Source organism: Cebus imitator, unplaced genomic scaffold (genome assembly GCF_001604975.1).
Source record: "Cebus imitator isolate Cc_AM_T3 unplaced genomic scaffold, Cebus_imitator-1.0 Scaffold12, whole genome shotgun sequence".
Classification (NCBI taxonomy): domain Eukaryota; kingdom Metazoa; phylum Chordata; class Mammalia; order Primates; family Cebidae; genus Cebus; species Cebus imitator.
In genome coordinates this window covers 4,670,694-4,691,937 of record NW_016107327.1, presented here as the reverse complement: position 1 = coordinate 4,691,937, position 21,244 = coordinate 4,670,694, and the positions used below count along the sequence as shown (strand labels likewise).

The 21,244-nt window shown below is 37.5% G+C and overlaps 1 protein-coding gene across 2 annotated transcripts in view; it reads right to left on the bottom strand.

Moving 5' to 3' along the window:
* CHST9 (carbohydrate sulfotransferase 9) overlaps positions 1-21,244 on the bottom strand; it is a 280,265-nt gene that overhangs the window by 122,651 nt on the left and 136,370 nt on the right. For both annotated transcript variants that reach the window (XM_037727876.1, XM_017498122.2), the window contains exon 3: positions 18,103-18,141. In XM_037727876.1, the coding sequence (XP_037583804.1) occupies positions 18,103-18,141 (39 nt within the window). The remainder of the gene's footprint in view (positions 1-18,102; positions 18,142-21,244) is intronic.

Below are 21,244 nucleotides of genomic sequence, written 5' to 3'. Positions count from 1 at the left end.
CTGGGGGCAGTTGTGGGCGGGTAGGGGAGAGACAGAGGTGGGTGAGGAGGGAGGGGAGGGTGGGGAGGATTAACATGGGGAGAAATGCCAGATATAGTATGCAACTAAAGTAAAATAATTAAATTTTTTTAAAAAAAGTTTAAAATGGAAAGCCAAAGAGGAAGAGAATGAGTTTAGGTATCCTACCCAAGATTGCAAAACTAGTGGTGGAACTAGAATTTGATGCCTGAATTTGACCTCCAAGTCTAGTATTCTTTTGCTCCCTCCCCTGATGCCTAGGACAGAGATCACTGTGTTGAGTTGGTATGCTGCAGCAGACCAGAAAGGGGGCTCAAGACAGTTCTCCTGGTCAGCAGGAGAGCAGAGTGAAAGAAGATAGAAGAAACCACAAAGTGATGAAATAGTCTTAGAAAAAATACTGTTCTTGCAAAAGAAGAGCACATGATTCTGTTTTCCTTAACTCTTGTATTTCTTGGTTAACTGGTTCAAAACAAAAGGGGTTTTAGCAAACAAACGTTGCCTGTTGATTTTGCTAATAGAACTGGTGATAACTTTAAAATTGAAGAAAGCTTGAAAGGGCATCACATCTCTCCAGGAAACAATAACAACACGGAAGAACCTATAACTTAGTGGTTCCATGGGGAACCAAGGGATAAAGCTTAAGGAAATTTGTGATAAAAATAGCCATTTAAATGAAGTACAGTCGTCTCTTGTTATCTGTAGCAGATTGACTCTAGGGCACCCTGCAAACACCAAAATCTGTGAATGCTCAAGTCTTTGATATAAAATATGTGCATATCACTGATGTACATTCTCCCATATACTTTAAATCATCTCTAGAGTATTTATAATGCCTAATACAATGTAAATGCTGTGCACATAGTTGTGATACTGCATTGTTTGGGAAACAATGACAAGAAAAAGGAGTCTGCAGTTATGGAGTACAGACACAACCATGTTTTTTCCCTCAAAATATTTTAAATCCATGTTTGGCGGTATCCATGGATGCAGAAACTGACATACATGAAGGGCTGATTGTAATTTGAATCTCATCATCCACCTTTTTCTAATCTTTGGGCCTTACAGTTTCTATTTCCATCAAGTCTGTCTTTAGGTGATACTATTTAAGCACCAGTTTTGAAGAACTTCCTGGTCCTTTAGAAAGGATGATTTTGTAATAGCTGTTTTAAAATGCTTCAGAATAGAACATTATGTTTTCCCATTAAGTATTAATGATTTGAGTTTATGTTAAATGCTTTCTCCATTTCTTTCCTTGGCACTTTCCAAGTTAGTCCCTTCAAGAAGAAAATTAGAAACATACTCAGATTTCTATGACTTCACAAGGAATTCCTAGAAAGGTCAAGCTTTCAATTGGCTATCCTTTCATTAAAAATTATGTTAAATTGTTCAAAGTGTTTACATTATGGGCCCTCACTGTTATAGACTTTCAAATATGGCCGTTTAGTTTTTAACTGATCTAGTTATAAAAGTAATTATTGCCATGATGTGGCTGTATTTTGGTTGAGATTGAAAACTTTCTTTTCATAAAATAGGATCCCACTTGAATATCTTTCTAGAAGGAGATTATAAGCCATGGGTTATTTGATTAACAAGAATAAACAAGTAAAGAGTATATGAGTAGATGGCTCATTTCATGTTTTAAAGATTGTCAAATTAGTTAGTTTACTAAAAGGCAACACAAATTTAACAAATGGGAGAGGCAAGACCAATGTCTGAATTAAGTGCTTCTTTTCAGGACATCTGCATAAAGCCGCGCCTGCGCAGAGGCAGCTTCCTGTGCACTGCTGGCTGCCGGGTGTGCTTGTCTGTGCCCCAGGTCCCCTGTGCAGGAGAATCCAGCACTTTACAGCATGCTTTGTATAAAATAGAGTGCAAATCAAATCATATTTGAGGAGCATCGGAGAGATAGGACTAGCTCAAGAGGCAGCCTCTAAAGTGAGAATAGCACTGAAAAGGGGTGGAGGGCCTGAGCCCTGGCATCAGCCATCTCATGGAAACCCATTCATTCAGCTTCTCTGAGCCCTCATTCCCTCACCTTCACTTACACAATGCTTTAATGTCCATTTCAGCCTTGAGATTCTAGGAAATAGGGCAAAAAACAAACAAATAAAAGACCCCTTCACCCCTTCATTATCATGCAGTCATCAAATTTTTCCTGTTTATATTGTATTTAATAGTCCTCACCACCCCCATCCCATATGTGTTCTCATATATGCTACCTCATGTAATTTTCACAACAGTTTCTCAAGTATGGTGGGCTTACTGGCTGGCATAGCAGCCTGCCGTAATCTTGCCATAGTATTTCTCTTTCACTCTCACCTATATTTGATTCAGTTCCAAATATTTATATAAGCTTTGCTTTGACCTCTCCTGAACTTCAGTTCTGCTTCTCCAAATTCTAGCTTCCACATCAATGTCCTGTTGTTGGATCGAGTGCAGCTGGACTTGAATAAAACTTGCAATCCTTTTCCCCAAACCACCCATCCCTCTGAATTGTACAAGTGTCTTTTCTATGGACACTTCTTCCTGCCATTCAGGAATGCAGATTTGACATCTCCTCGACCATCTCCTCACCCCCACACTTGCTTCCAGTCACCTTTTGATCCTTTCTTTCTATATCTCATATTCATTCTTTTTAGCTTTTAAACTCTGCAGCATTCTGGCCAACATCCTTAGCATATCAAAGTTTAGACGTTTACGACTGTCTCCAAGCTGGTATCCCTGGCTTTAGCTTCCATTTTCATCGTAACTTTTCCAATGAATTGTTTTAAAAATTGTTGTTCTCATGCTAAATGCCTCTCCAAAAACCTTGATTTTCCTTTCACTGTTACAGGATCCAGTATAACTGCATTAAATACAAATCTCTGCTTCCCTGTGTCACTCAGAATTCTCCTCCACAAATTCTGAAAGTCCCCCGAAGAGGCCACATCCATTTCTAATCCCCAAGCTTGAAACAGCTCTCATTCTTCTGTTTGAAAAAGTCATATAGCTTCTTCAAGATCTAAGATGGTTTCTTCTCTCAGTTTCAGAGTGGCTGTCCCCAAACTACAGTAGGTGTTGCTCATTGGGAGGAGGGCAACAGCACAGGAATGAGCAGCATGCCTGGCCAAGCCCCTTATATATACATGAACTCATCTGTTCTTAACCTCATCAGGCATGCATCATCACTGTCCCTACTTTAGAGGTGAAAGTGTGGCTCAGAGAGGTTAATAACTTGTCTAGGTCACAGATTTGCCAAGTGCTGGATCCAAATCTTGGTGGTCTGGCCATAGAGTTTGTACTTCTAAGCTTTATACCAGACTACCTATTGAAGTTTCTGTTGCTCTATAAATCCTTTTGTGCCACTTGTCTCTAGCACATGCAAGCTTCTTAAGGGAAGGCTCTTTGTCTCTGTCCTCTGTAGCCTGTGACTAGCACACAGAAACACCCCATATGTGCAGCCTTAGAGGTCCAGGGATGGAGTTTAGCAGTAGCAAACCCCTGACAGTGTCTCTGTGGTTAAAACATACAGAGACATATACTTTCCTTTTTGATCTTTCCTACACTCTGATAAAAGTTCTGGCTGCATATTTCATAGAATAGAAAAAGAGTAATACTACTAATAAAAACATCTGATACATTTCCACATTTCAGAATGTGGGCCAGATAATAAAGAAAGATCTTTCAATAGCCCAGCCTCCCTCCTTCCCTCTCTTTCTTCTTTTCTTCCTTCCTCACTTGCTCAACAAATATTTGTTTTATGCACACTCTGTGCCAGAACAATACACCTCCGGGTTTGTTATTAATGTTTTCAGATGAGATGCTAAAACAACAGAGCCAAGTGATATTGAGTAATTACTAAAAGCAACAAAAAGATTGCTAAAATGTATTGTGAGCATACCATCAGCCAGACATTGGGCCAAGTGCTTGGCAGGTATGATTTCACTTGATCCTTATTAAAACTCTATGAGATAAAAAGATTATTATCTCTATTTTATATGTAAGGTAAGTAAGGCAAAAGGTGAAGGTCATAGGACTCCTAAGGGACCAAGCAAGGATTCTAGTTCAGGTATTTTGAAATGAGAGCCTGCACTCTTACCCTTTACACTTGACTCCCGCCAGGAGTAGATACAGCTTTGCAACATACCAGAGGCATATTTAAAGTTAGTTTCATATCCTTTGAAAATAGTTCCATAAACAGTATCAGGGTACAACAGGAATGCCTCCACTATCATTTCACACTTTACCTGAAAGCAGGTGTGTGACTTTTAACAAGTTAACTTATCAGGGCTTTATTCAATTTGTTTGTAAAATTAAAAATTAGCACCAAGTAAGCTCCAGAATTTCTCCCAGACACAGACCTTCTATTATTCCAGAAAGGCAGCTGTTGGGCAGTAAGTGTTCACTAATCTTGGAGTCAGAACGAGGTTTCTTTGAATAGCCCCGCACCCTTGTTATCAGTCCCTGTCACTGTGGTTTGTACCTATTACTTCCAGTTTGTCATCTGCTGTTCTCAACTGTCTGGAAGACAATCACCCAACCCAAATAATCATCTGGAGATGCAGTGACCTGTCCTTTACCCCGCCCTTTTCACACACACAGTTCAAGATCAAAGTCTCAATTTCTCAGTCCTTTATCATCCTGCTCTGTGGCTGTAGGTTTTGTTCTTTGGATGTGAGATTGCACTTATGTCCAATATTTCCTTGCTGCAGGTCCTGGCTGAAGAGGAAGTGCTACTTCTGATAAAATAACACATCTGATTTGGAAGGATGTTTGCATCATTCCCTCCCTTCTCTTTTTCTCATTTTCAAGATTACTTTGCTCTCCAGCGTGATACACGTCGAGCTTTTTCTTTTGATCTGAAATAAAGTCTCTTTCTGTTTTTGTGCTAGGGGCCTTTTCTGGGTAATCTCATTCATTTTGTTGGCTCTAATGACAACTGTGTTAACACTGGTGACTCCCAAATTTCTGAACTGTATTTCTTACCTGAGCTTGAGGCTCAAATAAGAACGTGCCCAGAGCACATGGCCTCAGGTTTTCCATGAGCACCCAAACAGAACCTATCTAAATATGAAGTCCTCCTCTTCTCTTCCAAACATGCTCTGGCTCCTGTGCCACCTCTTAGGGAATGTGGCACTTAGTCACTCCAATCAGGGGCCTTGGGATTCCTCTGCATTCCTCCATCACTTACATGTCATTGATAACCAAGTCCTGCCCATTCCTTCTTCAAACATTTCTCAGATCTACCCACTTCCCCATCCCCACTGCTGCTTCCCTGTTTCTCACCTAGATAATTGCAGTACATACCCAAGAAGCATCATTGCTTTTGGTAGGAAACAGTCATTTCAAACTTAAGATAAATAAAATAGAAATCTCCTTTTATCCTGAGCCTCCCAAATGGGTCCTCTCGTGTCTGCTATATCTCAGTAAATAGTATTGTTCACCAGCTTGTTCTCATCTTAAACCTGGAGCCATCCTTTATCCCTGTTTTTGTATCCTTCCACATCCAATCTATCAGTATGTGCTGTCAGTGTTACTTCTAAAATCCTTCCTAAACCTGACAGCATCTCATTATTTCTATTGAAACCACCTTGGTCTAGGCCACTTCATTTTTCTCTTGGTTTACTTGAACAGCTTTCTTAAATGGGCTCCCTTATCTCCTTTTTTTTTTTTTTTTCCCTAAAATCCCACCTGTGTGTAGAACTTTAAAAAATCTCATTATCTGGCTTAAAATTCTCCAGTGCTTTTTTTTTCTTAATGCAATTATCATAAAATCCAGACTGTTTCCCACAGTCCACAAGGCCCCATGTAAGCTGCATGCTGCCACACGCTCACCCTTGCTCATCACGCTCCAGCCACGCTGACTTTTTTCTTCTTCCGTCAACCCACCGAGATTGCCCTGCCTCAGGGCCTTTGCACTCTTCTCCCAGACCTGTTCAGGGCTGGTTCCTTCACATCATTCAGGATTTAGCTCAAATGCCTCCTCCTCAGAGAGGTTTTCCTCTCCCACTCTGGCTAATGTGGTACCTGTTTACAATCTCCCAGAATTTAATGTATCTCTTCTGATGAGATAATGACCATAGACTGATGAATATGTGTGTTCTTTTTTAACTAAAAAAGTTGAAAGTTGAAAAAGATGAAAGCTTTTTTCTTAAAATAGAAAAATATAGGCTTACTGAAGCAGGTTATTTAAAATTAGAAGAAAAACAGTTTGAAATATCTTTTGTGATGCTGATTTCAATTTCTTTGGCTGATTTCAATTTCAATACATACCCAGAAAAGGGATTGCCGAATCATAAAGTAGCTCTATTTTTAATTTTTTTGAGGAATCTCCGTACTGTTTTCTATAATGGCTGTACTAATTTACTTGATCACCAACAGTGTATTAGGATTCCCTTTCCTCCACTTCCTCGCCAACACTTACCTTTTCTTTTATTGATGATAGCCATTCTGATAAATGTGAGCTAATATGTCAGTGTGGTTTTGATGTGCATTGCCCTGATGATTAGTGGTGGTGAATCCATTTTCATATACCTATTGTCCATTTGTATGCATTCTTTTGAGCAATGTCTATTCAGGGTCTTTGCCCATTTTTAAATAATGGTTTTTGTAGTTGTTATTTTTTGCTATTAAGTTGTATGCATTTCTTTTATAATTGCAGCATTATTCAAAATAGTCAGGATATGGTAACAACCTAAATGTCTACCAATAGATAAACTCTAGAGTTTTCATGTAGAGTATGATGACTATACTTAACAATACTGTGTGGTATATGTGAAATTTGCTGAGGGTAGATCATAAGTGTTCTCAACACACACACACACACACACACACACACACACACACACACACGGAAAAGGTAATTATGTGAGGTGATGGATATGTTAATTAGTGTGATAATGGTGATTATTTATGCATATATCAAAACATCAGGTTATACACCTTAAATATACAGAATTTTGTCAATTATACCTCAATAAATTTGGAAAAAATAAAAATAAAAATGCCATACATGAGATATCTATATTGATGTGTCAAATTCAAAAGTACATATCCTTTCTTCCAGTGTAATAGTACATATGATATTTTGAATGCAGACTGAATACAGACACTGGATGATTCAGGTTGGTGAAAAGAAAGCAAGTTGCATCAGCTCTTCTGATGGGACATGGAAGAAGCAAGAGTCCTGCTTCATAGGTAGGTCTCAAGTTGAGACCTAACTGCACTTCCACCTCTCCTGTATCTCCAGTTTCAGGGAAAAAAGAAGGATGGACAATTTTTTTTTTTTTAAAGAAGTATCTCTTGTTTGTGTAAACTGTCTGGGAGACACAAACTGATGTGAAAATCCAATTAGACCTCTGGGAATACAATGTAACCTAGAGTTAAATAATGTAACCTAGAATTACATTACAGGGTTTCTATAGAAGGAAATATAGAGGCATAGCTGCTGTGTTTTGTTTTGTTTTTGTTTTGCAACATTTTGTTAAGGTAATTTTCAAACACACTGAAAGGTTGAAAAGCTTCATTTCTTAAGATCATATTTCTCCCTATTTCAGGCAATGCCAAGCAGCCTTAAAACTCCCTACCTGCTGAGTAGGACCAGTATATTCTAAATCCCTAAGTGCCTGGGACAACGGACTGGGCCACAATATGATTTTTCATATTTTGGTTACCTTTTTAGTGTGCTTATGTCTGTAGTGAGCTGACCACTCCTGCTAGATAGAAAGTGACTATTATTTTTTAAAAAATTATTTTGTGGTAAGAATACAACATGAGAACCACCCTTTTAGCAGATTTTACATGTACAATACAGTATTGTGAGCTGTAGGTACGATGCTTTACAGTGGATCTCTAGAACTTACCAGGGGCTGCAGGGCGTGGGAAATGGGAGTTGCTAAACAGCTGTTATATTTTTGTTGGTTTAAAAAGCTCTGAACTAAATTTTTTCTTCAAGTCTCCTTATGCCACTGCTGTGAGGAACATCTATGTGGTTATCGGGCACATTTGTTTTCTGTTATTTAGACAGGTCTTTCATCAATAAGTACTGATTATTGTGTCACATAGTATATTGCTTATACAAATTCTGAAGTCAAATTGTTTTTAAAAATCTAAATTAGTCACATCTTAGCCTTGGCATTTACATGTTTTTCAGCAATATGAGCTGAATGGTCTCTCATGTCTGCCATCTTTATATACAAATCTGTTACTTTTCATCCAGAAGAGATCTTCCTTTGACAATTTCTCATGAATTTGATAATTTACTAGTGGAAAGAGTATGATGTCAAACTTACACTGAACTAGATCCTATTGTGTTTATACTCAACACAACTCAGTGGTCCCTGAAAAGACAAAAGCCTGGGCATGGTGGCTCATGCCTGTAATCTCAGCAGTTTGGGAGTTCAAGGCCGGAGGACTGCTGGAGCCCAGGAGTTCAAGAACATCCCGGGCAACACAGTGAGACCTTGTCTCATAAATTAAAAAAAAAAAAAAAACAACAACAATTAGCTGGGTGTGGTGGCACACCTTTCTGTCCTAGCTACTCAGGAGGCTGAGGCAGGAGGATTGTTTGAGTCCAAGAGATCTAAGCTGCAGTGAGCTGTGATTGTGCCACTAGACTCTAGCCTGAGCAACTGAGTGCAGAATGAGACCCTGTCTCAAAAACAAAACCAAACCAAAAAGACAAACAATGCAACATGATCGGAGGCGCCTGTTCACTTATTTTTGCCACTAATAATCATATGTTATTTAAAAACAGGAGATGATTAAATCCATCTTTCAGGTCATTTAGTTTAGTTTCTTTTAATTTGTACAACCTCTCAAGGGCTTTGACTACTGCCAATTCCCAAGCCATTCAGGTAAGAAAGCACTGCTGCAAAGTATATATATTTAATGCTTCCTAAGAAGCTCACTAAAATTCAAACATTACCAAAATAATTAGGATACCAAGAATAGGACATTACTGGTACTTTAATGTGAAACCAGGACCTAATACACATATGTTGGGAAGCTGTTGTTTAAATACTTTTGCTATGGAGTTATATTAAAAAAATTGATTATCTCTCTTTTGATTCTCTTTTTTATAAAAAAGACAAGAATTATTTTTTTGTGTGTTTTAGATAAACACTAGAAAAGTAAATTATATTTTAAAAATGAATTTATATCTTACTTTAAAAAATATATTGTACATTTGCATTGGGTTAAATAAAGAATATAACTTCCTGTCCAGGCACGGTGGCTCACACCTGTAATCCCAGCATTTTGGGAGGCCGAGGTGGGCAGACCACTTGAAGTCAGGTGTTGAAGACCAGCCTGGCCAACATAGTGAAACGCTGTCTCCACTAAAAATACAAAAATTAGCTGGGTGTGGTGGCATGTGCCTGTAATCCCACCTGCTTGGGAGGCTGAGGCAGGAGAATCACTTGCACCCGGGAGGTGGAGGTTGCAGTGAGCCAAGATCATGCCACTACACTTTAGCCTGGGTGATAGAGCTAGACTCAGTCTTAAAAACAAAACAAAACAAAAAAACAACAAAAAACAAACTTCCAGTGAGGAGCCTCAGCTCTGCAGTGTCCACTATGGTAGCTGCTGGCCACACATGGCTGTTGAGAACTTGCTGTGTGACTAGCGCAACTCAGAAATTGAATTTTTAATTTTAATTATTTAAAATTTTACTTTAAAATCTGAAGTAAAGTGTTTTTCCATTAACCATAACCTTATTGCTTTTATAGACTACATTTTTCTTCAATTATTGCATCATGTAATCTTCTATTTTCTATTATAATACACATGCTTAGCATATCTATCATTTCTAGTGTCTAATGAATAATTTCTTATATTGATTGCATGCTGCAGTAATAATACTTTCAATATCCTGACTTAAATAACATATCATTAAATTAATTTTTCCTACTGCATTTTACTTTTTGAAATGCAGCTACTCAAAATGTAAGTTTATATATATGGCTTACATTGTACTTTTATTGGATATTGCTGATCTAGAAGAAAGCAACAGAGAGTAAAAAATGACAGCAACAACAAAATATATGCCAACAAGTAAATAAATTATGAAATCTGGAGAGTCTTACAAATTTACTCATTCTTTCGGCCTAAGTTAAAATATTATAAAGTGCCACATGATCCAGCAATTCTATTTCTGAGGTATATACCAAAAAAATAGAAAGCAGGGTCGGAAGAGATATATTTGTACGCCCATGTTCATAACAGCATAATTCAAAATAGCCAAGAGGTAGAAGCAACCCCAGTGTCCACTTTTGGATGAATGGATAAATAAAATGCAATATATACACACCAGTTGACTCAGCGTTAAAAAGGAAGGCAACTCTGGCACATTCCACAACGTGGATGAAATTCAATGTTATGAAATTAGCCTGCCACAAAAACACAGATATTGTAATGATTCTACTTATATTAAGTACCCAGAGTTGTCAAATTTACAGAGACATACAGTGAAATCATGCTGGCCAGGGACAGAGGGATGGAAGAATGGGGAGTTACTGTTTAAGGAATGCAGAGTTTCAGCTGTGTAAGATGAAAAGATTTCTGTGAATGGGTGGCGATGACAGTTGCACAACAATGTGAATATACTTAATGCCACCGAACATTTTCACACATAAACGTGGTTAAAATGGTAAGTCTTATGTATATTTTACAATTAAAAAAAATAAATTAAAAAACGTTTAAACATCATATAACTATGTTGCTCTTATTGCTCCAGAAAGATATAGTCCATTTCAAGTTACCATGAAGGCTAAGGAAAAATATTCAATTTAATGTAGTTCATATTTGCTTATCTATATGTCCTGGGATGAGTATTTTTAAATGGCAAGAAAGCTAGCAGATTAGGTAAGAAAAATGGCCAAAGAAAACAAGATAAAAGTGCATTAAATAAAGTCAGATTTTGAATGTGGTGTTTTGTTTGTCTCTGGATATCAGCGAAACAGAGAACTGTGTTTTCAGAGAAAGCGTGATAAAATTGCATTTCAGGGACATTTTGGAGGAGGAAAGGACTATATCTGACTGAGAAATACAGATTGTTTCTATGCAGTGTGAAATGTATTAGAGATTTATAGTCATATTAATAACCAGGCCATAGTAAAGCCGTGTAAGGAAATGAAGGTAAGCTAGGGCAGATGGCATTCAAGAGACATTTGGAAGGGACTCAAACAAGGGAAAGATGTTCAAACAATGGAAAGATGTTCAAACAAAGGCATGGGCCATGGTCAGGATCATCCCATCCTTTAAACGGTCCAAATGGAAGCCAAGACACTGGGATCACTTCTAAGAACATTTAGATATGCTAGCTACACTCAATAATGTAGTAATTCATGGTCATCTATAATCCCTTAGTGTGAATTAATTAATCAGATCACTCAACTGCTTCTGAAAGAGACTTGTGGTTCTGGTGTCCCTCACAACAGGAACCTTCCTTTGTTGTCTATTTTCCCACTAAAGCTTAGCCTTTCTTGGAATTCCTCCAACTCAAGCCACTCAAGTCATAACCTCACTTCTGGGGTGAGTGGACTTCAGGTGTTTCATGCTTCCTTAGAGTTTCATGCCTTCTCTGTTGTCCTACACAAGCTCTTATCTGGGGATTTTCAGTGAAATAATGGGACAATTTATATGATTGACTTCTGTACTGCATGGCTCAAGTGACATACATTCACTTTAGAAGGTTTTAAGTTGCACAGCATACAAGTATATCATTTGCAGTTGATTAAAATGTTTGTGGTCATTTCTGTTTAAAAGAACAAGTTAGGCATCTGTTTCTTGCTTAGAAATAACCACCTCGTTTTTTTCCCCTGTGGGAAAATCAGGTATGACTTAAGACTCCTTTCACAGGCCAGCCTGAGGATCTCTGATATTCTATTTCTGTGTGCATTTATAATCCTTTGTTTATATAAATGACACTTTTAGCTAGTCAAAATATGTATTTACCCAGAAGCCTTAATTACAGGTCATGTCACCTAAGAGTGTAGTTACTGTCATTATTATATTGACTGATACAGAGCTAAACACATGTAGGTTGCCCTTTGATACAACTTTCACGATAAATTAGTTGATCATTCAACACATACCTATGAGCCTAATAGCATGGGCCTGATTTTGTCGAGAACTGCTTCATCTCATGCTGCCCTGATGAGATTTATTGTCTAGCTCTTGAATATTCATTTATATTTGAAGTTACTTTCTATTTCAATTAAAAATTCCTTGTGACTTATTTTTGTAATACCATATTTAATTGAAGATAAAAGTCTAAAGTAATTTTTGACTAACACAGATTATGAAATTATTCTCCATTTCCTCTTCTGGGTGCAAGAAACACACACATGTTGTTTGTGAAAGAATCAACACAGATAAAAGTTTCTCTTTTTCAGTTATACAAAGAGGCATGCTGTGAAATTTACTGTGAGGCAGCTGAAGATAATATTTCTCCTCTGCCACCTAAAGAAAGCATGTTTCAAGTCTCAACTGTGTGCAGATAAATCCTGTTCAGTGTACTATAATAGCAATCCAAATTAAACATTAAATATGTTGAGGGAATTTCAGGTAGATGTGTTCATATCTGTAGTTTGACTATGTGGTGTGGCATGGCAATTTCTCCTTCATTAGCTACTTAGTATTTCAGATTTGTTTAGTTTGCATACACACATTCCTTTAAATCTACTGTTATACAATAAAATTTAAGGTATTTTAAAAATAATGTGGCACAGCTCTGTTGTTATTCATTCTCTATCACAAATTCGACTGGCTGGAAAATGAAGATTGTTTAAAAATAAAATCCGTAGGACTTCGTTTAATGAACAGCCCAAGTGTAAGTCTTCCATTTTGTGGATGGGAAAATGTATCTAACAGACTTTATTTCATTCAACAATAAATATTGTTCTGAAACCATAAACCCAGAGAAAATTTGTTACCTTTTAAAACAGAATTCATTAACATAGTTCAGAGAGCCAGGTCTTCAGGAAAGCTGCTTGAAAAAGCAAACATGCTAGAGATGGATTGCCTGGAAGGCCAAGGCAGAAAATTGGTAGCTTAGAATTACAGGATGGAAAAATATGAGACTTTGTTTATACCACCCTGGGCCACTGGGCATAGGATCTTAGGAAAAAATATTTTGCTTCTTTTTTCAGCAATGCCTTGGGGTCTATGTTAGGCCAGATGTGGATCCCAGGTCTGGGTTCAAGTCTCAACTCTGCCATCTATTAGCTAACCCAAGTGACGACCAAGTCACATAGCAGGGCAGTGGGAAATGCCCAGGCTTTGCTATCATGCAGACCTAGATCCAGGGACACACTGGTCGATGTTTAAAACTGAATGGACCCTGGTTTGTAGTGTTTGCCAATTTCCATGATGTAAATACTCCCACCATGGCCAATTTTAAGCTCCCTACATGACCTCACTGAATGCAGAGTTGGGAAGACAGGAGCACAGTCAGTTCTCTCCAGCAGCTTAATTAAAATGGTATGCCCCCTGATTTCCTTGCCTCCTGTCAATTTCTCTTCCAATCCATACTTCCACTGAGATTTTTTGAAATCTCTCTTCTGGAGAGACTTTTAGAAAATGCAAATGGATTCCATTGCACTTCATTAGCTTTCAGCACTTACTGCGTAAAGTCCAAACTCCATGGAATGGCACAGATGGTCCTTGTTGATTCTGGCATGTGCCCACTGTTTGGCCACATCTCCCACCTCATGTTTATGACTCTGCTCCAGTTTTATTAAATCACTAAACTTTCCCTCAATAGGCCACTACCTTTTCCCACTACCTTCATCTCTCTGGCAATTTATCTTTCATTAACTATTTTGTGTTTCAAATTTGTTTAGTTTGCATAAACACATTCCTTTGGCCAGCCAGCCCTTTCCCCCCTTTTTTAAAAACCTGGTAAACTATTCCAATGCTTTCTTCAAGGATTGACTCAAGTCTTGCCTATTCCAGGAAGCCCTCCCTGAATTCCTCACGATTACTTGTACATCATTCTCTAAAAGGCACTCTTGACACCATGTTGTAATCATGTGTACTTGCTTTTCTCCCTGAACTGAAAGTGAGTGAATTAAGGATATTTATCCCACATCTTATTTATCTTTGATGTTAACCACAAGTCCTGGACAATCGAAATATTTATCAAATTGAAAGTATCAATTTATAAATGCCTCAGATTCCTTCTCTGCCTCTTTCGTGGTGCCTGAGTTGCTGTCAAGAAAAGCGCTTTTATAAGCTATGAACAAGTTAGGAGATAAGCATTTTAAGCTTGATTCTAACTGGAATAATGATTCTCAAAGTGAAAATGAAACACATAAAATATTGCAAAATGCCGATGTCCAAAACGATCGGCTTTTCAAGGATAATAGTTTACTTAAATGTATTTGTCACAATGTCTTCTACCTGCTAACTTCATATATTTAATGTTGGTCACCAATAATTAAATCTATGACAAATTAGGTATTTCTCACTCTTAGTTTTTAAGTTTTTTTTGGATAGTAGATAGGAACTATGGCAAAAAGGCTATAAAAATAGAAATAGCATAGATAAAAATCATGCCAAATGTGCTATTATTTGTATTTAATAAATGTGACATATAATAAAGTGAACACTTTATTCATGCACAGATAGAAGATTTTATTCGGTATCTACTTAGCTATTGTTTTTTATCCTGAATGACTGCATGTTCAGTGTGTGTTACTACAAAGTTTTAAAACAGAGGTGCCATTGCTGTTGTAGAACATTTCCAAGAAGCAACACACTCAGTCTTTTTAAGTGTGTTGCAAGCCTACTTTTTGTAAGTTGCAAGGGACTGAGCTTGCAAAGCAGATGTTCTACATTTGCTAAATTTCCAATAATGAATTTCACCTTTTGAGTTGAGAAAAAAAATAACACTGTTCCTCTCAATGGGTAGCTTTTTGCAAATTATGAAAATGAACAAACAGTTTTCTAACTTTAGGGATGCTCTAATGTCAGAAATGAAAAATATGCAATTGATTTCTCCATTCTGTCTTCCACTAGGGCTATTCTTTCCATTACACTTAACTGAATTTGAAAGCATTCTTCTCCTTGGAAATGTGTGAATATAGATTTAACAGATGGTGTTCCCCTAGTTTACGTTAGTAAGCATCCTAACATAGCTTTTTCTAAACAATAATTTATAATGTACTCTTCTTCACAAGAATTCTTCTTTGCATTTTATGCTGTGTTGCTTTCTAATACCGTGAATTCCATGGCCCCCAAAGAGGTCTTTCTTCTGATCAGGTAAAGGTACTTCAAACAATGGAATTTTTATATCTATGAAATAGCTGATCTTTAAAAAAATTTTTTTCTGGTGAAGAGAATCAAGGGAAAATCGAAATTTGATGACATCAGGCATTTGCCTTCTCATATTTTTCCATTTATCATTATACCACCATATATTTTATATAATATTCTTTACCAAGCCAAATCACCAAATTTAGTTTTGATATTTCTAACCATATTGTATGGATATGACATAGACTTCCAAACTTAGCATCACAGGGCATATGATTTAAATGGGTTTTCAAAAACGACAATGAATGATACCAAGTTATACATATTTTCTTGTGAGTTATTTCTGGCTTATGAAAATAGCATCATACGTGAATCAATAGCCAGGATTGCAATCAGTGTAGACCGACTCTAAATAGAAGTCACTAAATAGACTACAGGACAGTTTTATTCCATAGTCTTAGCACCATCAGCTAGATGCTTTACTGAGAAACTCAGTCCAAACTAAATTAGTGTAATCTTTGGAACATGATTCACTTAGTACATAATGAAATGTAAGCCACTTAAGTTTTGTTGACCCCAATATACATAGTAGAGACATTTCATTTAAGTGAAAATGGCAGTAGAATCATAGACACAAAATTAGAAAAAACTTCAGCAATGATTTAACCAAACTCTTCATGAATCTCTTGTCAATATTCTTTATGGGGGTACCCAACCCCTGCACATGTTTACAAACATAATCTCATTCTTTCTAGTCCTAGAGACGTTTCCTTGTTATGAAGTTACTTCTTACCCTAAACAAAAAGTGACTTCTGTGTAACTTTTATCTTAGTGCAAGACTCTTTAACAAAGAATTAACCTTAACCAACCAAAATATGAGTGTCTTGGTGGGTCCCGGTTTTAATAGGAATATTGTCTAAAATATTGTTTTCTAAATTTTTTTTTTGTTTTCCAAGCAGGAAGTCAGAAATAGGAGTGTGCATGATGTTTTCGGCATCTAAGCCACACACTTTATCTGAAGAAGCGTTCATTCAGCCCAGCACCACAGACTGATTGTAGTATTTATGACTATAATGGCAAACAGTATGTTCCAATCTTGAAAACTCAGACTATCTTTACAAATGTAGATTTCTTGAGGGCATGATTTGTTGTCCTTTGAAATGGTTAGGAGACCTCTATTATTTCCCTAGAATATGGGCTCTATCCGTTAGTTATTTTTGACTTTACTCTCTCATAGAAATCAGGCAATTGACAAGCTATGAATCAGATAGGGCAAGTCCGTAAAAATTCCACTGGTAAAGGGAGTTTTCTCATAACCCTAGTGACTTGTGTTCCCTATCAAAGATGCTGTTGCCTTAAATATTTTCCAACTGTTGAAAGTGTTTTATTAAGCAAGTAACAGAACAAAGCATTACAGTGACTAGCAGTTTGTTTTGAAAAGAAAGGTTAGCATGTTGGGGGTACAGGAAAGGACATGGAGTGAAGATGCCTGAGTTCTTGTCCTGCCTCTGTCTCTAACCTGGATCACACAGAATTTTAGAAGCCATGACTATGGAGAGGACTTAAAGAGGCATCAGATATAACACTTTGGCAGATTTAGCTTTCTTCCAAACTACGAATTTTCTTTAACTAAGAAGGCAGTACTTACAGCATCATGGCAATAGCATTTTAGAAGCTGTATAAATAATTTCCCCACAAGGAGCAATAATGAAAGTAATCACACCTGTGAGGGAATCAGACACTTTCAGAGACTTTCTTGTCTTCACAATTGTGTGTGTGTGTGTGTGTGTGTGTGTGTTCATGATCAGGCTTTAAAAGATTTCCAGAGAACACGAACAATAATATTTAACAGGAAATTTATGCAAGTATTAAGTTGCCCACTTCTCTGAAATGAATACTAAGGTTAGGAAGGAGAACAGAGATAGGAGCTTATGCTGTTTATACACTTTTAGATTAAGATGGATCTTTGCCTTCTATTGACTATACTGACTTTTTGGAAACACACATAATACCTTATTACCAGATGAGAAATGAAGCTAAAAGAAGCTAGTGGATGGGAGTGACCGGTAGCTCTCACTTATCCCAGGAGTAGTGGGTTGGTGGAAACTCGGGAAGGATGGTGGGCGTAGCTACACATGCCTAATTAACATTCTCTCTAATTGTTGGCAATTTCTGGGCATTGTGAGGTGGAACACTGCTCCTAGGCAAAGATTGACTTGGTAAATGAAAAACTATCTTACCTCACAACTTTAAGCCAAAAGGCAAGTAATGGAAATATGAAAATGGAAAAACTTAATTTTGTATTAGTTGGCAAAGATTGACCCCTTGTATGTGCAATGGCACTCTGCCAAAGCATAATTCACTTCTGAATCCATATGAATTTAGAAGTGAAGGCATTCTTAAAATTCCTCCAAAATATAAAGATGCTTGTCAGTTAACACTATCCCGAAAAACATCTAATACATAAGCAGTTTTAAGAAATAAAATTGAGATTCATAGTCATTTGGGAAAATAAACTGGTTGTCAACTATTACAATGTTTGTATTTTAATACTGGTGGTTGCAAGGCTTACCTTTAAATAGATAATCATGGAAAAATTAAACAATATTCCATCTCATTTTCTTTTAAATGTAATGATTGCATGAAAAGGGTATAACTGATTGATGTGAAAGTGAAAAGGCTAAATATATGAATTTATTTTAATTAAATTAATATTGATCAGTTCAAGAACCATAAACTATTACTTTTAGTGTGAGTTTTTGAATAATAAATTTAAAAAATTTTAAAGGTGAAATGGAAATAAAATCAGGAAATAAAGTTGGAGTCCATTAGATAAAATCTTACCTGAAGTTACTTTTTGTTCTCCTCTCTTCTCCACTCTCCCTGAAACGAGAAGTGACAGATAAGTTACAGCATGGAGCCATGAGAATATGATGAAAATAAGATGAAAGCCCAGTTTATGGCAATTTCCAAACACAATCACTACTTCAGCCATGTCCAATGTGCTTCTAGGGATGCCTGGTCTCAGCTGACAGGCATGAGAACTGCTTGCAAACCAATTTATGAAAATCAAAAATAAATAAGTATGCATTAAATGTGCTGTTGGGTTTTAAAAATCTTGTTAGTAAGCGTCATTTACTCAACAATAAACCTACAAAGGGCAAATCCCCATAGAAAGCACTATGGGGAAAGCAGCTAAATAAGACTATGCCTTCTTACAACCCACTTGAAAAAATAGAAAGGACGGACAATACAACATGAAGTGAGATATGCCTCAAAAGGTATAGAATGCTTAAAGATATGAGATGATGAAGCAGTTATTTTTTATTTTATTTTATTTTTGAGATGAAGTTTCACTCTTGTTGCCCAGGCTGAAGTGCAATGATGCTATCTTGACTCACTATAACCTCTGCCTCCCTGGTTCAAGTGATTCTCCTGTCTCAGCCTCCTGAGTAGCTGGAATTACAGGTGCTTATCACTATGCTTGGCTAATTTTCTGTATTTTTAGTAGAGATGGGGTTTCATCATGTTGGCCAGGCTGGCCTCGAACTCCTGACCTCAGGTGATCTGCCCGCCTTGGCCTCCCAAAGTGCTGGGATTATAGGCGTAAGCCACCACACCCGGCTGAAGCAGTTATTTTAAGAAAGGAGGGGGTGCTCATGAAGCTATGGAGAAAGTGGTATTTGATTTTGACCTTGAGAGACAAATGGGATTTTAGAAATCTGAAATAGAGAAATGGCTGGTTCTTGGCAAAGGAAACAGTATGGGCTAAGTGGACACAGTATTTCAGCAAGACCTTGCACACTTACAGCAGTGCATAGGAGGAGGACTATCCTAGAGGTCAGGCACAAGGTAATGAAAGGGTGGACTGAGTCAAGGCAGTGGGAATGGAAAGGAGGGAAGGCATGGATGCAAGAGACAGTGGAGAGGCCGAAATAATAGGGCCCGGCGATTTATAAAATGTGAGTTGCCAGGAAGGAGGAGAAGTCAAGATGAATGGTTAGCTAGGTGACTTTGGGCATAGAGATGAAAGTTGGGGAAATGGTGTTATAGAATGTGATGGGGCTGGGAATGACACATTCAGTGTTAGACCTACTGACTTTGAAGCACTATGGGAACATGGAGCTTGTAAGAGGCCAGAAAATTTAACTATCCTAATACATATGCATCTGACATTGGAGGAGGCTTTTGTTGGAGCATCCAGCCTTGTAAAACAAATACTACTAGATCTAAGAAAAGAGATCCAGCCATACAATAATAGTGGGAGACTTCAACAGGCCGCTGACAGCATCAAACAAATCATCGAGGCAGGCAACTAACAAAGCAACTGTGGACTTAAATGAACTTTTGACCAAATGGACCTAACAGACATCTACCATCCAGCAACCACAGAATACACATTCTTCTCATCTGTGCACAGAACATTCTTTAAGACTGACCACGTGCTCAGTCATAAAGCAAGTCTCAATACATTAAAAAAATCCAAGTTGAAATTACAGACGCAAGAAATGTTCATCATAAGAAGACGGCTGAGGCCGAAGGAGTGAATGGGGCATAAAGGCAGGCAGCACAGAGGAGTGGGCAGAGGACAGTAACTAAGGTAACATGACGGCTGCTTTTTTTTTTTTTTTATGATGTAGGTCCATGGGAAGGCAGAAGCAGCTGAGATCCAGGGAGCTGAACAAAGCACAGGGTCCTGTACCACAAATCAAGTTTTAGAAGTATAGGGGTCTTCAATAGCATGTTGCTACTGCTTGCTGAGTTAACATGATTGTTGCTAGATTGTGAGAGAGTAGTTTTAGCAGAGAGTGGGTGAAGAATACAAGAGAGAGACTGCGAGGGCCTGGGAAGTAAGTGGGTGATAAGGAAGCGGAGCTGAGGATACGACTTCTTTTCTTTTCTATCAAATTTGGCAGCCTCCAAACGAGTTGAATAAGTGAAATGGGGCAATAGTTTGAATAGAAGTCAGCTCAGGGTTTTTGCTAAGCTATGGAAAACATAAGCATACTTATAGACTTAGGTAAGAAACTGTGCAACTGGGCAACGGTGTGTATGAACACCACAGAGGAGGAGAGAACCATGGTTTGGGATAAGTGAGGGCCATCCTTCCAGCTGTCACTTTTTTGTCATCTATCAACATTCCACAGCTGGAGCTAGTTGCTGAGAAGTTAGGCCACATGTTGAAGCTAAATGTAAACTTTATCCAAGCTTTTCTATCAGCCCTTCAAGTCTTTTAAAATCCTAAAATATAAGGTGACAAAATGTACAGCCTTCCCTTGTGTTGCTACCAAAAGTGTAGAATTCATTTAACTGGCACCTTGATTAATGGCATGTTATATTCATTTGGGCGATTTCCAGAGGATTTGTTTGATGCAATTTATTTCAATGATTCCAACAGGTAAATAACATGAAGAATCCATTTAAAGGCCTCGTTCATTACCAAGCATGACAGGACACCTCCTCATTTAAGTTTTCCACTGGGCCATCCACTGCCTACTGTTTGATTATTCACTTATGAATATTAGAGGCCTTGGACATTTTCATAAATTTAAAAAAATGGTATTCAAGGCTTGAATTGTAAAATATGTAAAGAAAAACATCTTTCGGAGTGTCTTTAACCTATGTTAGAATGAGTTACTCATTCTGAAAGTTGGAAGTGTATGTATTTGAGATAAATAATATGGTGTAGTGATCAAGCTGTCCCCAATGATTTCCATCTTTTCTTCTTTTGTTATTCATGTCCTGTGTAATCCCCACTGAATTTGACTGACTGTGTAATCGAGGATTTTATGGGAATAATAGAGTGGGATTTTGAGGTTGGGCCTTAAGAAAACAAGATCATAAGAGACAAAGAGGGACATTACGTAATGGTAAAAGGATCAATGCAACAAGAAGAGCTAACGATCCTAAATATATACGCACCCAATACAGGAGCACCCAGATACATAAGGCAAGTTCTTAATGACTTACAAAGAGACTTAGACTC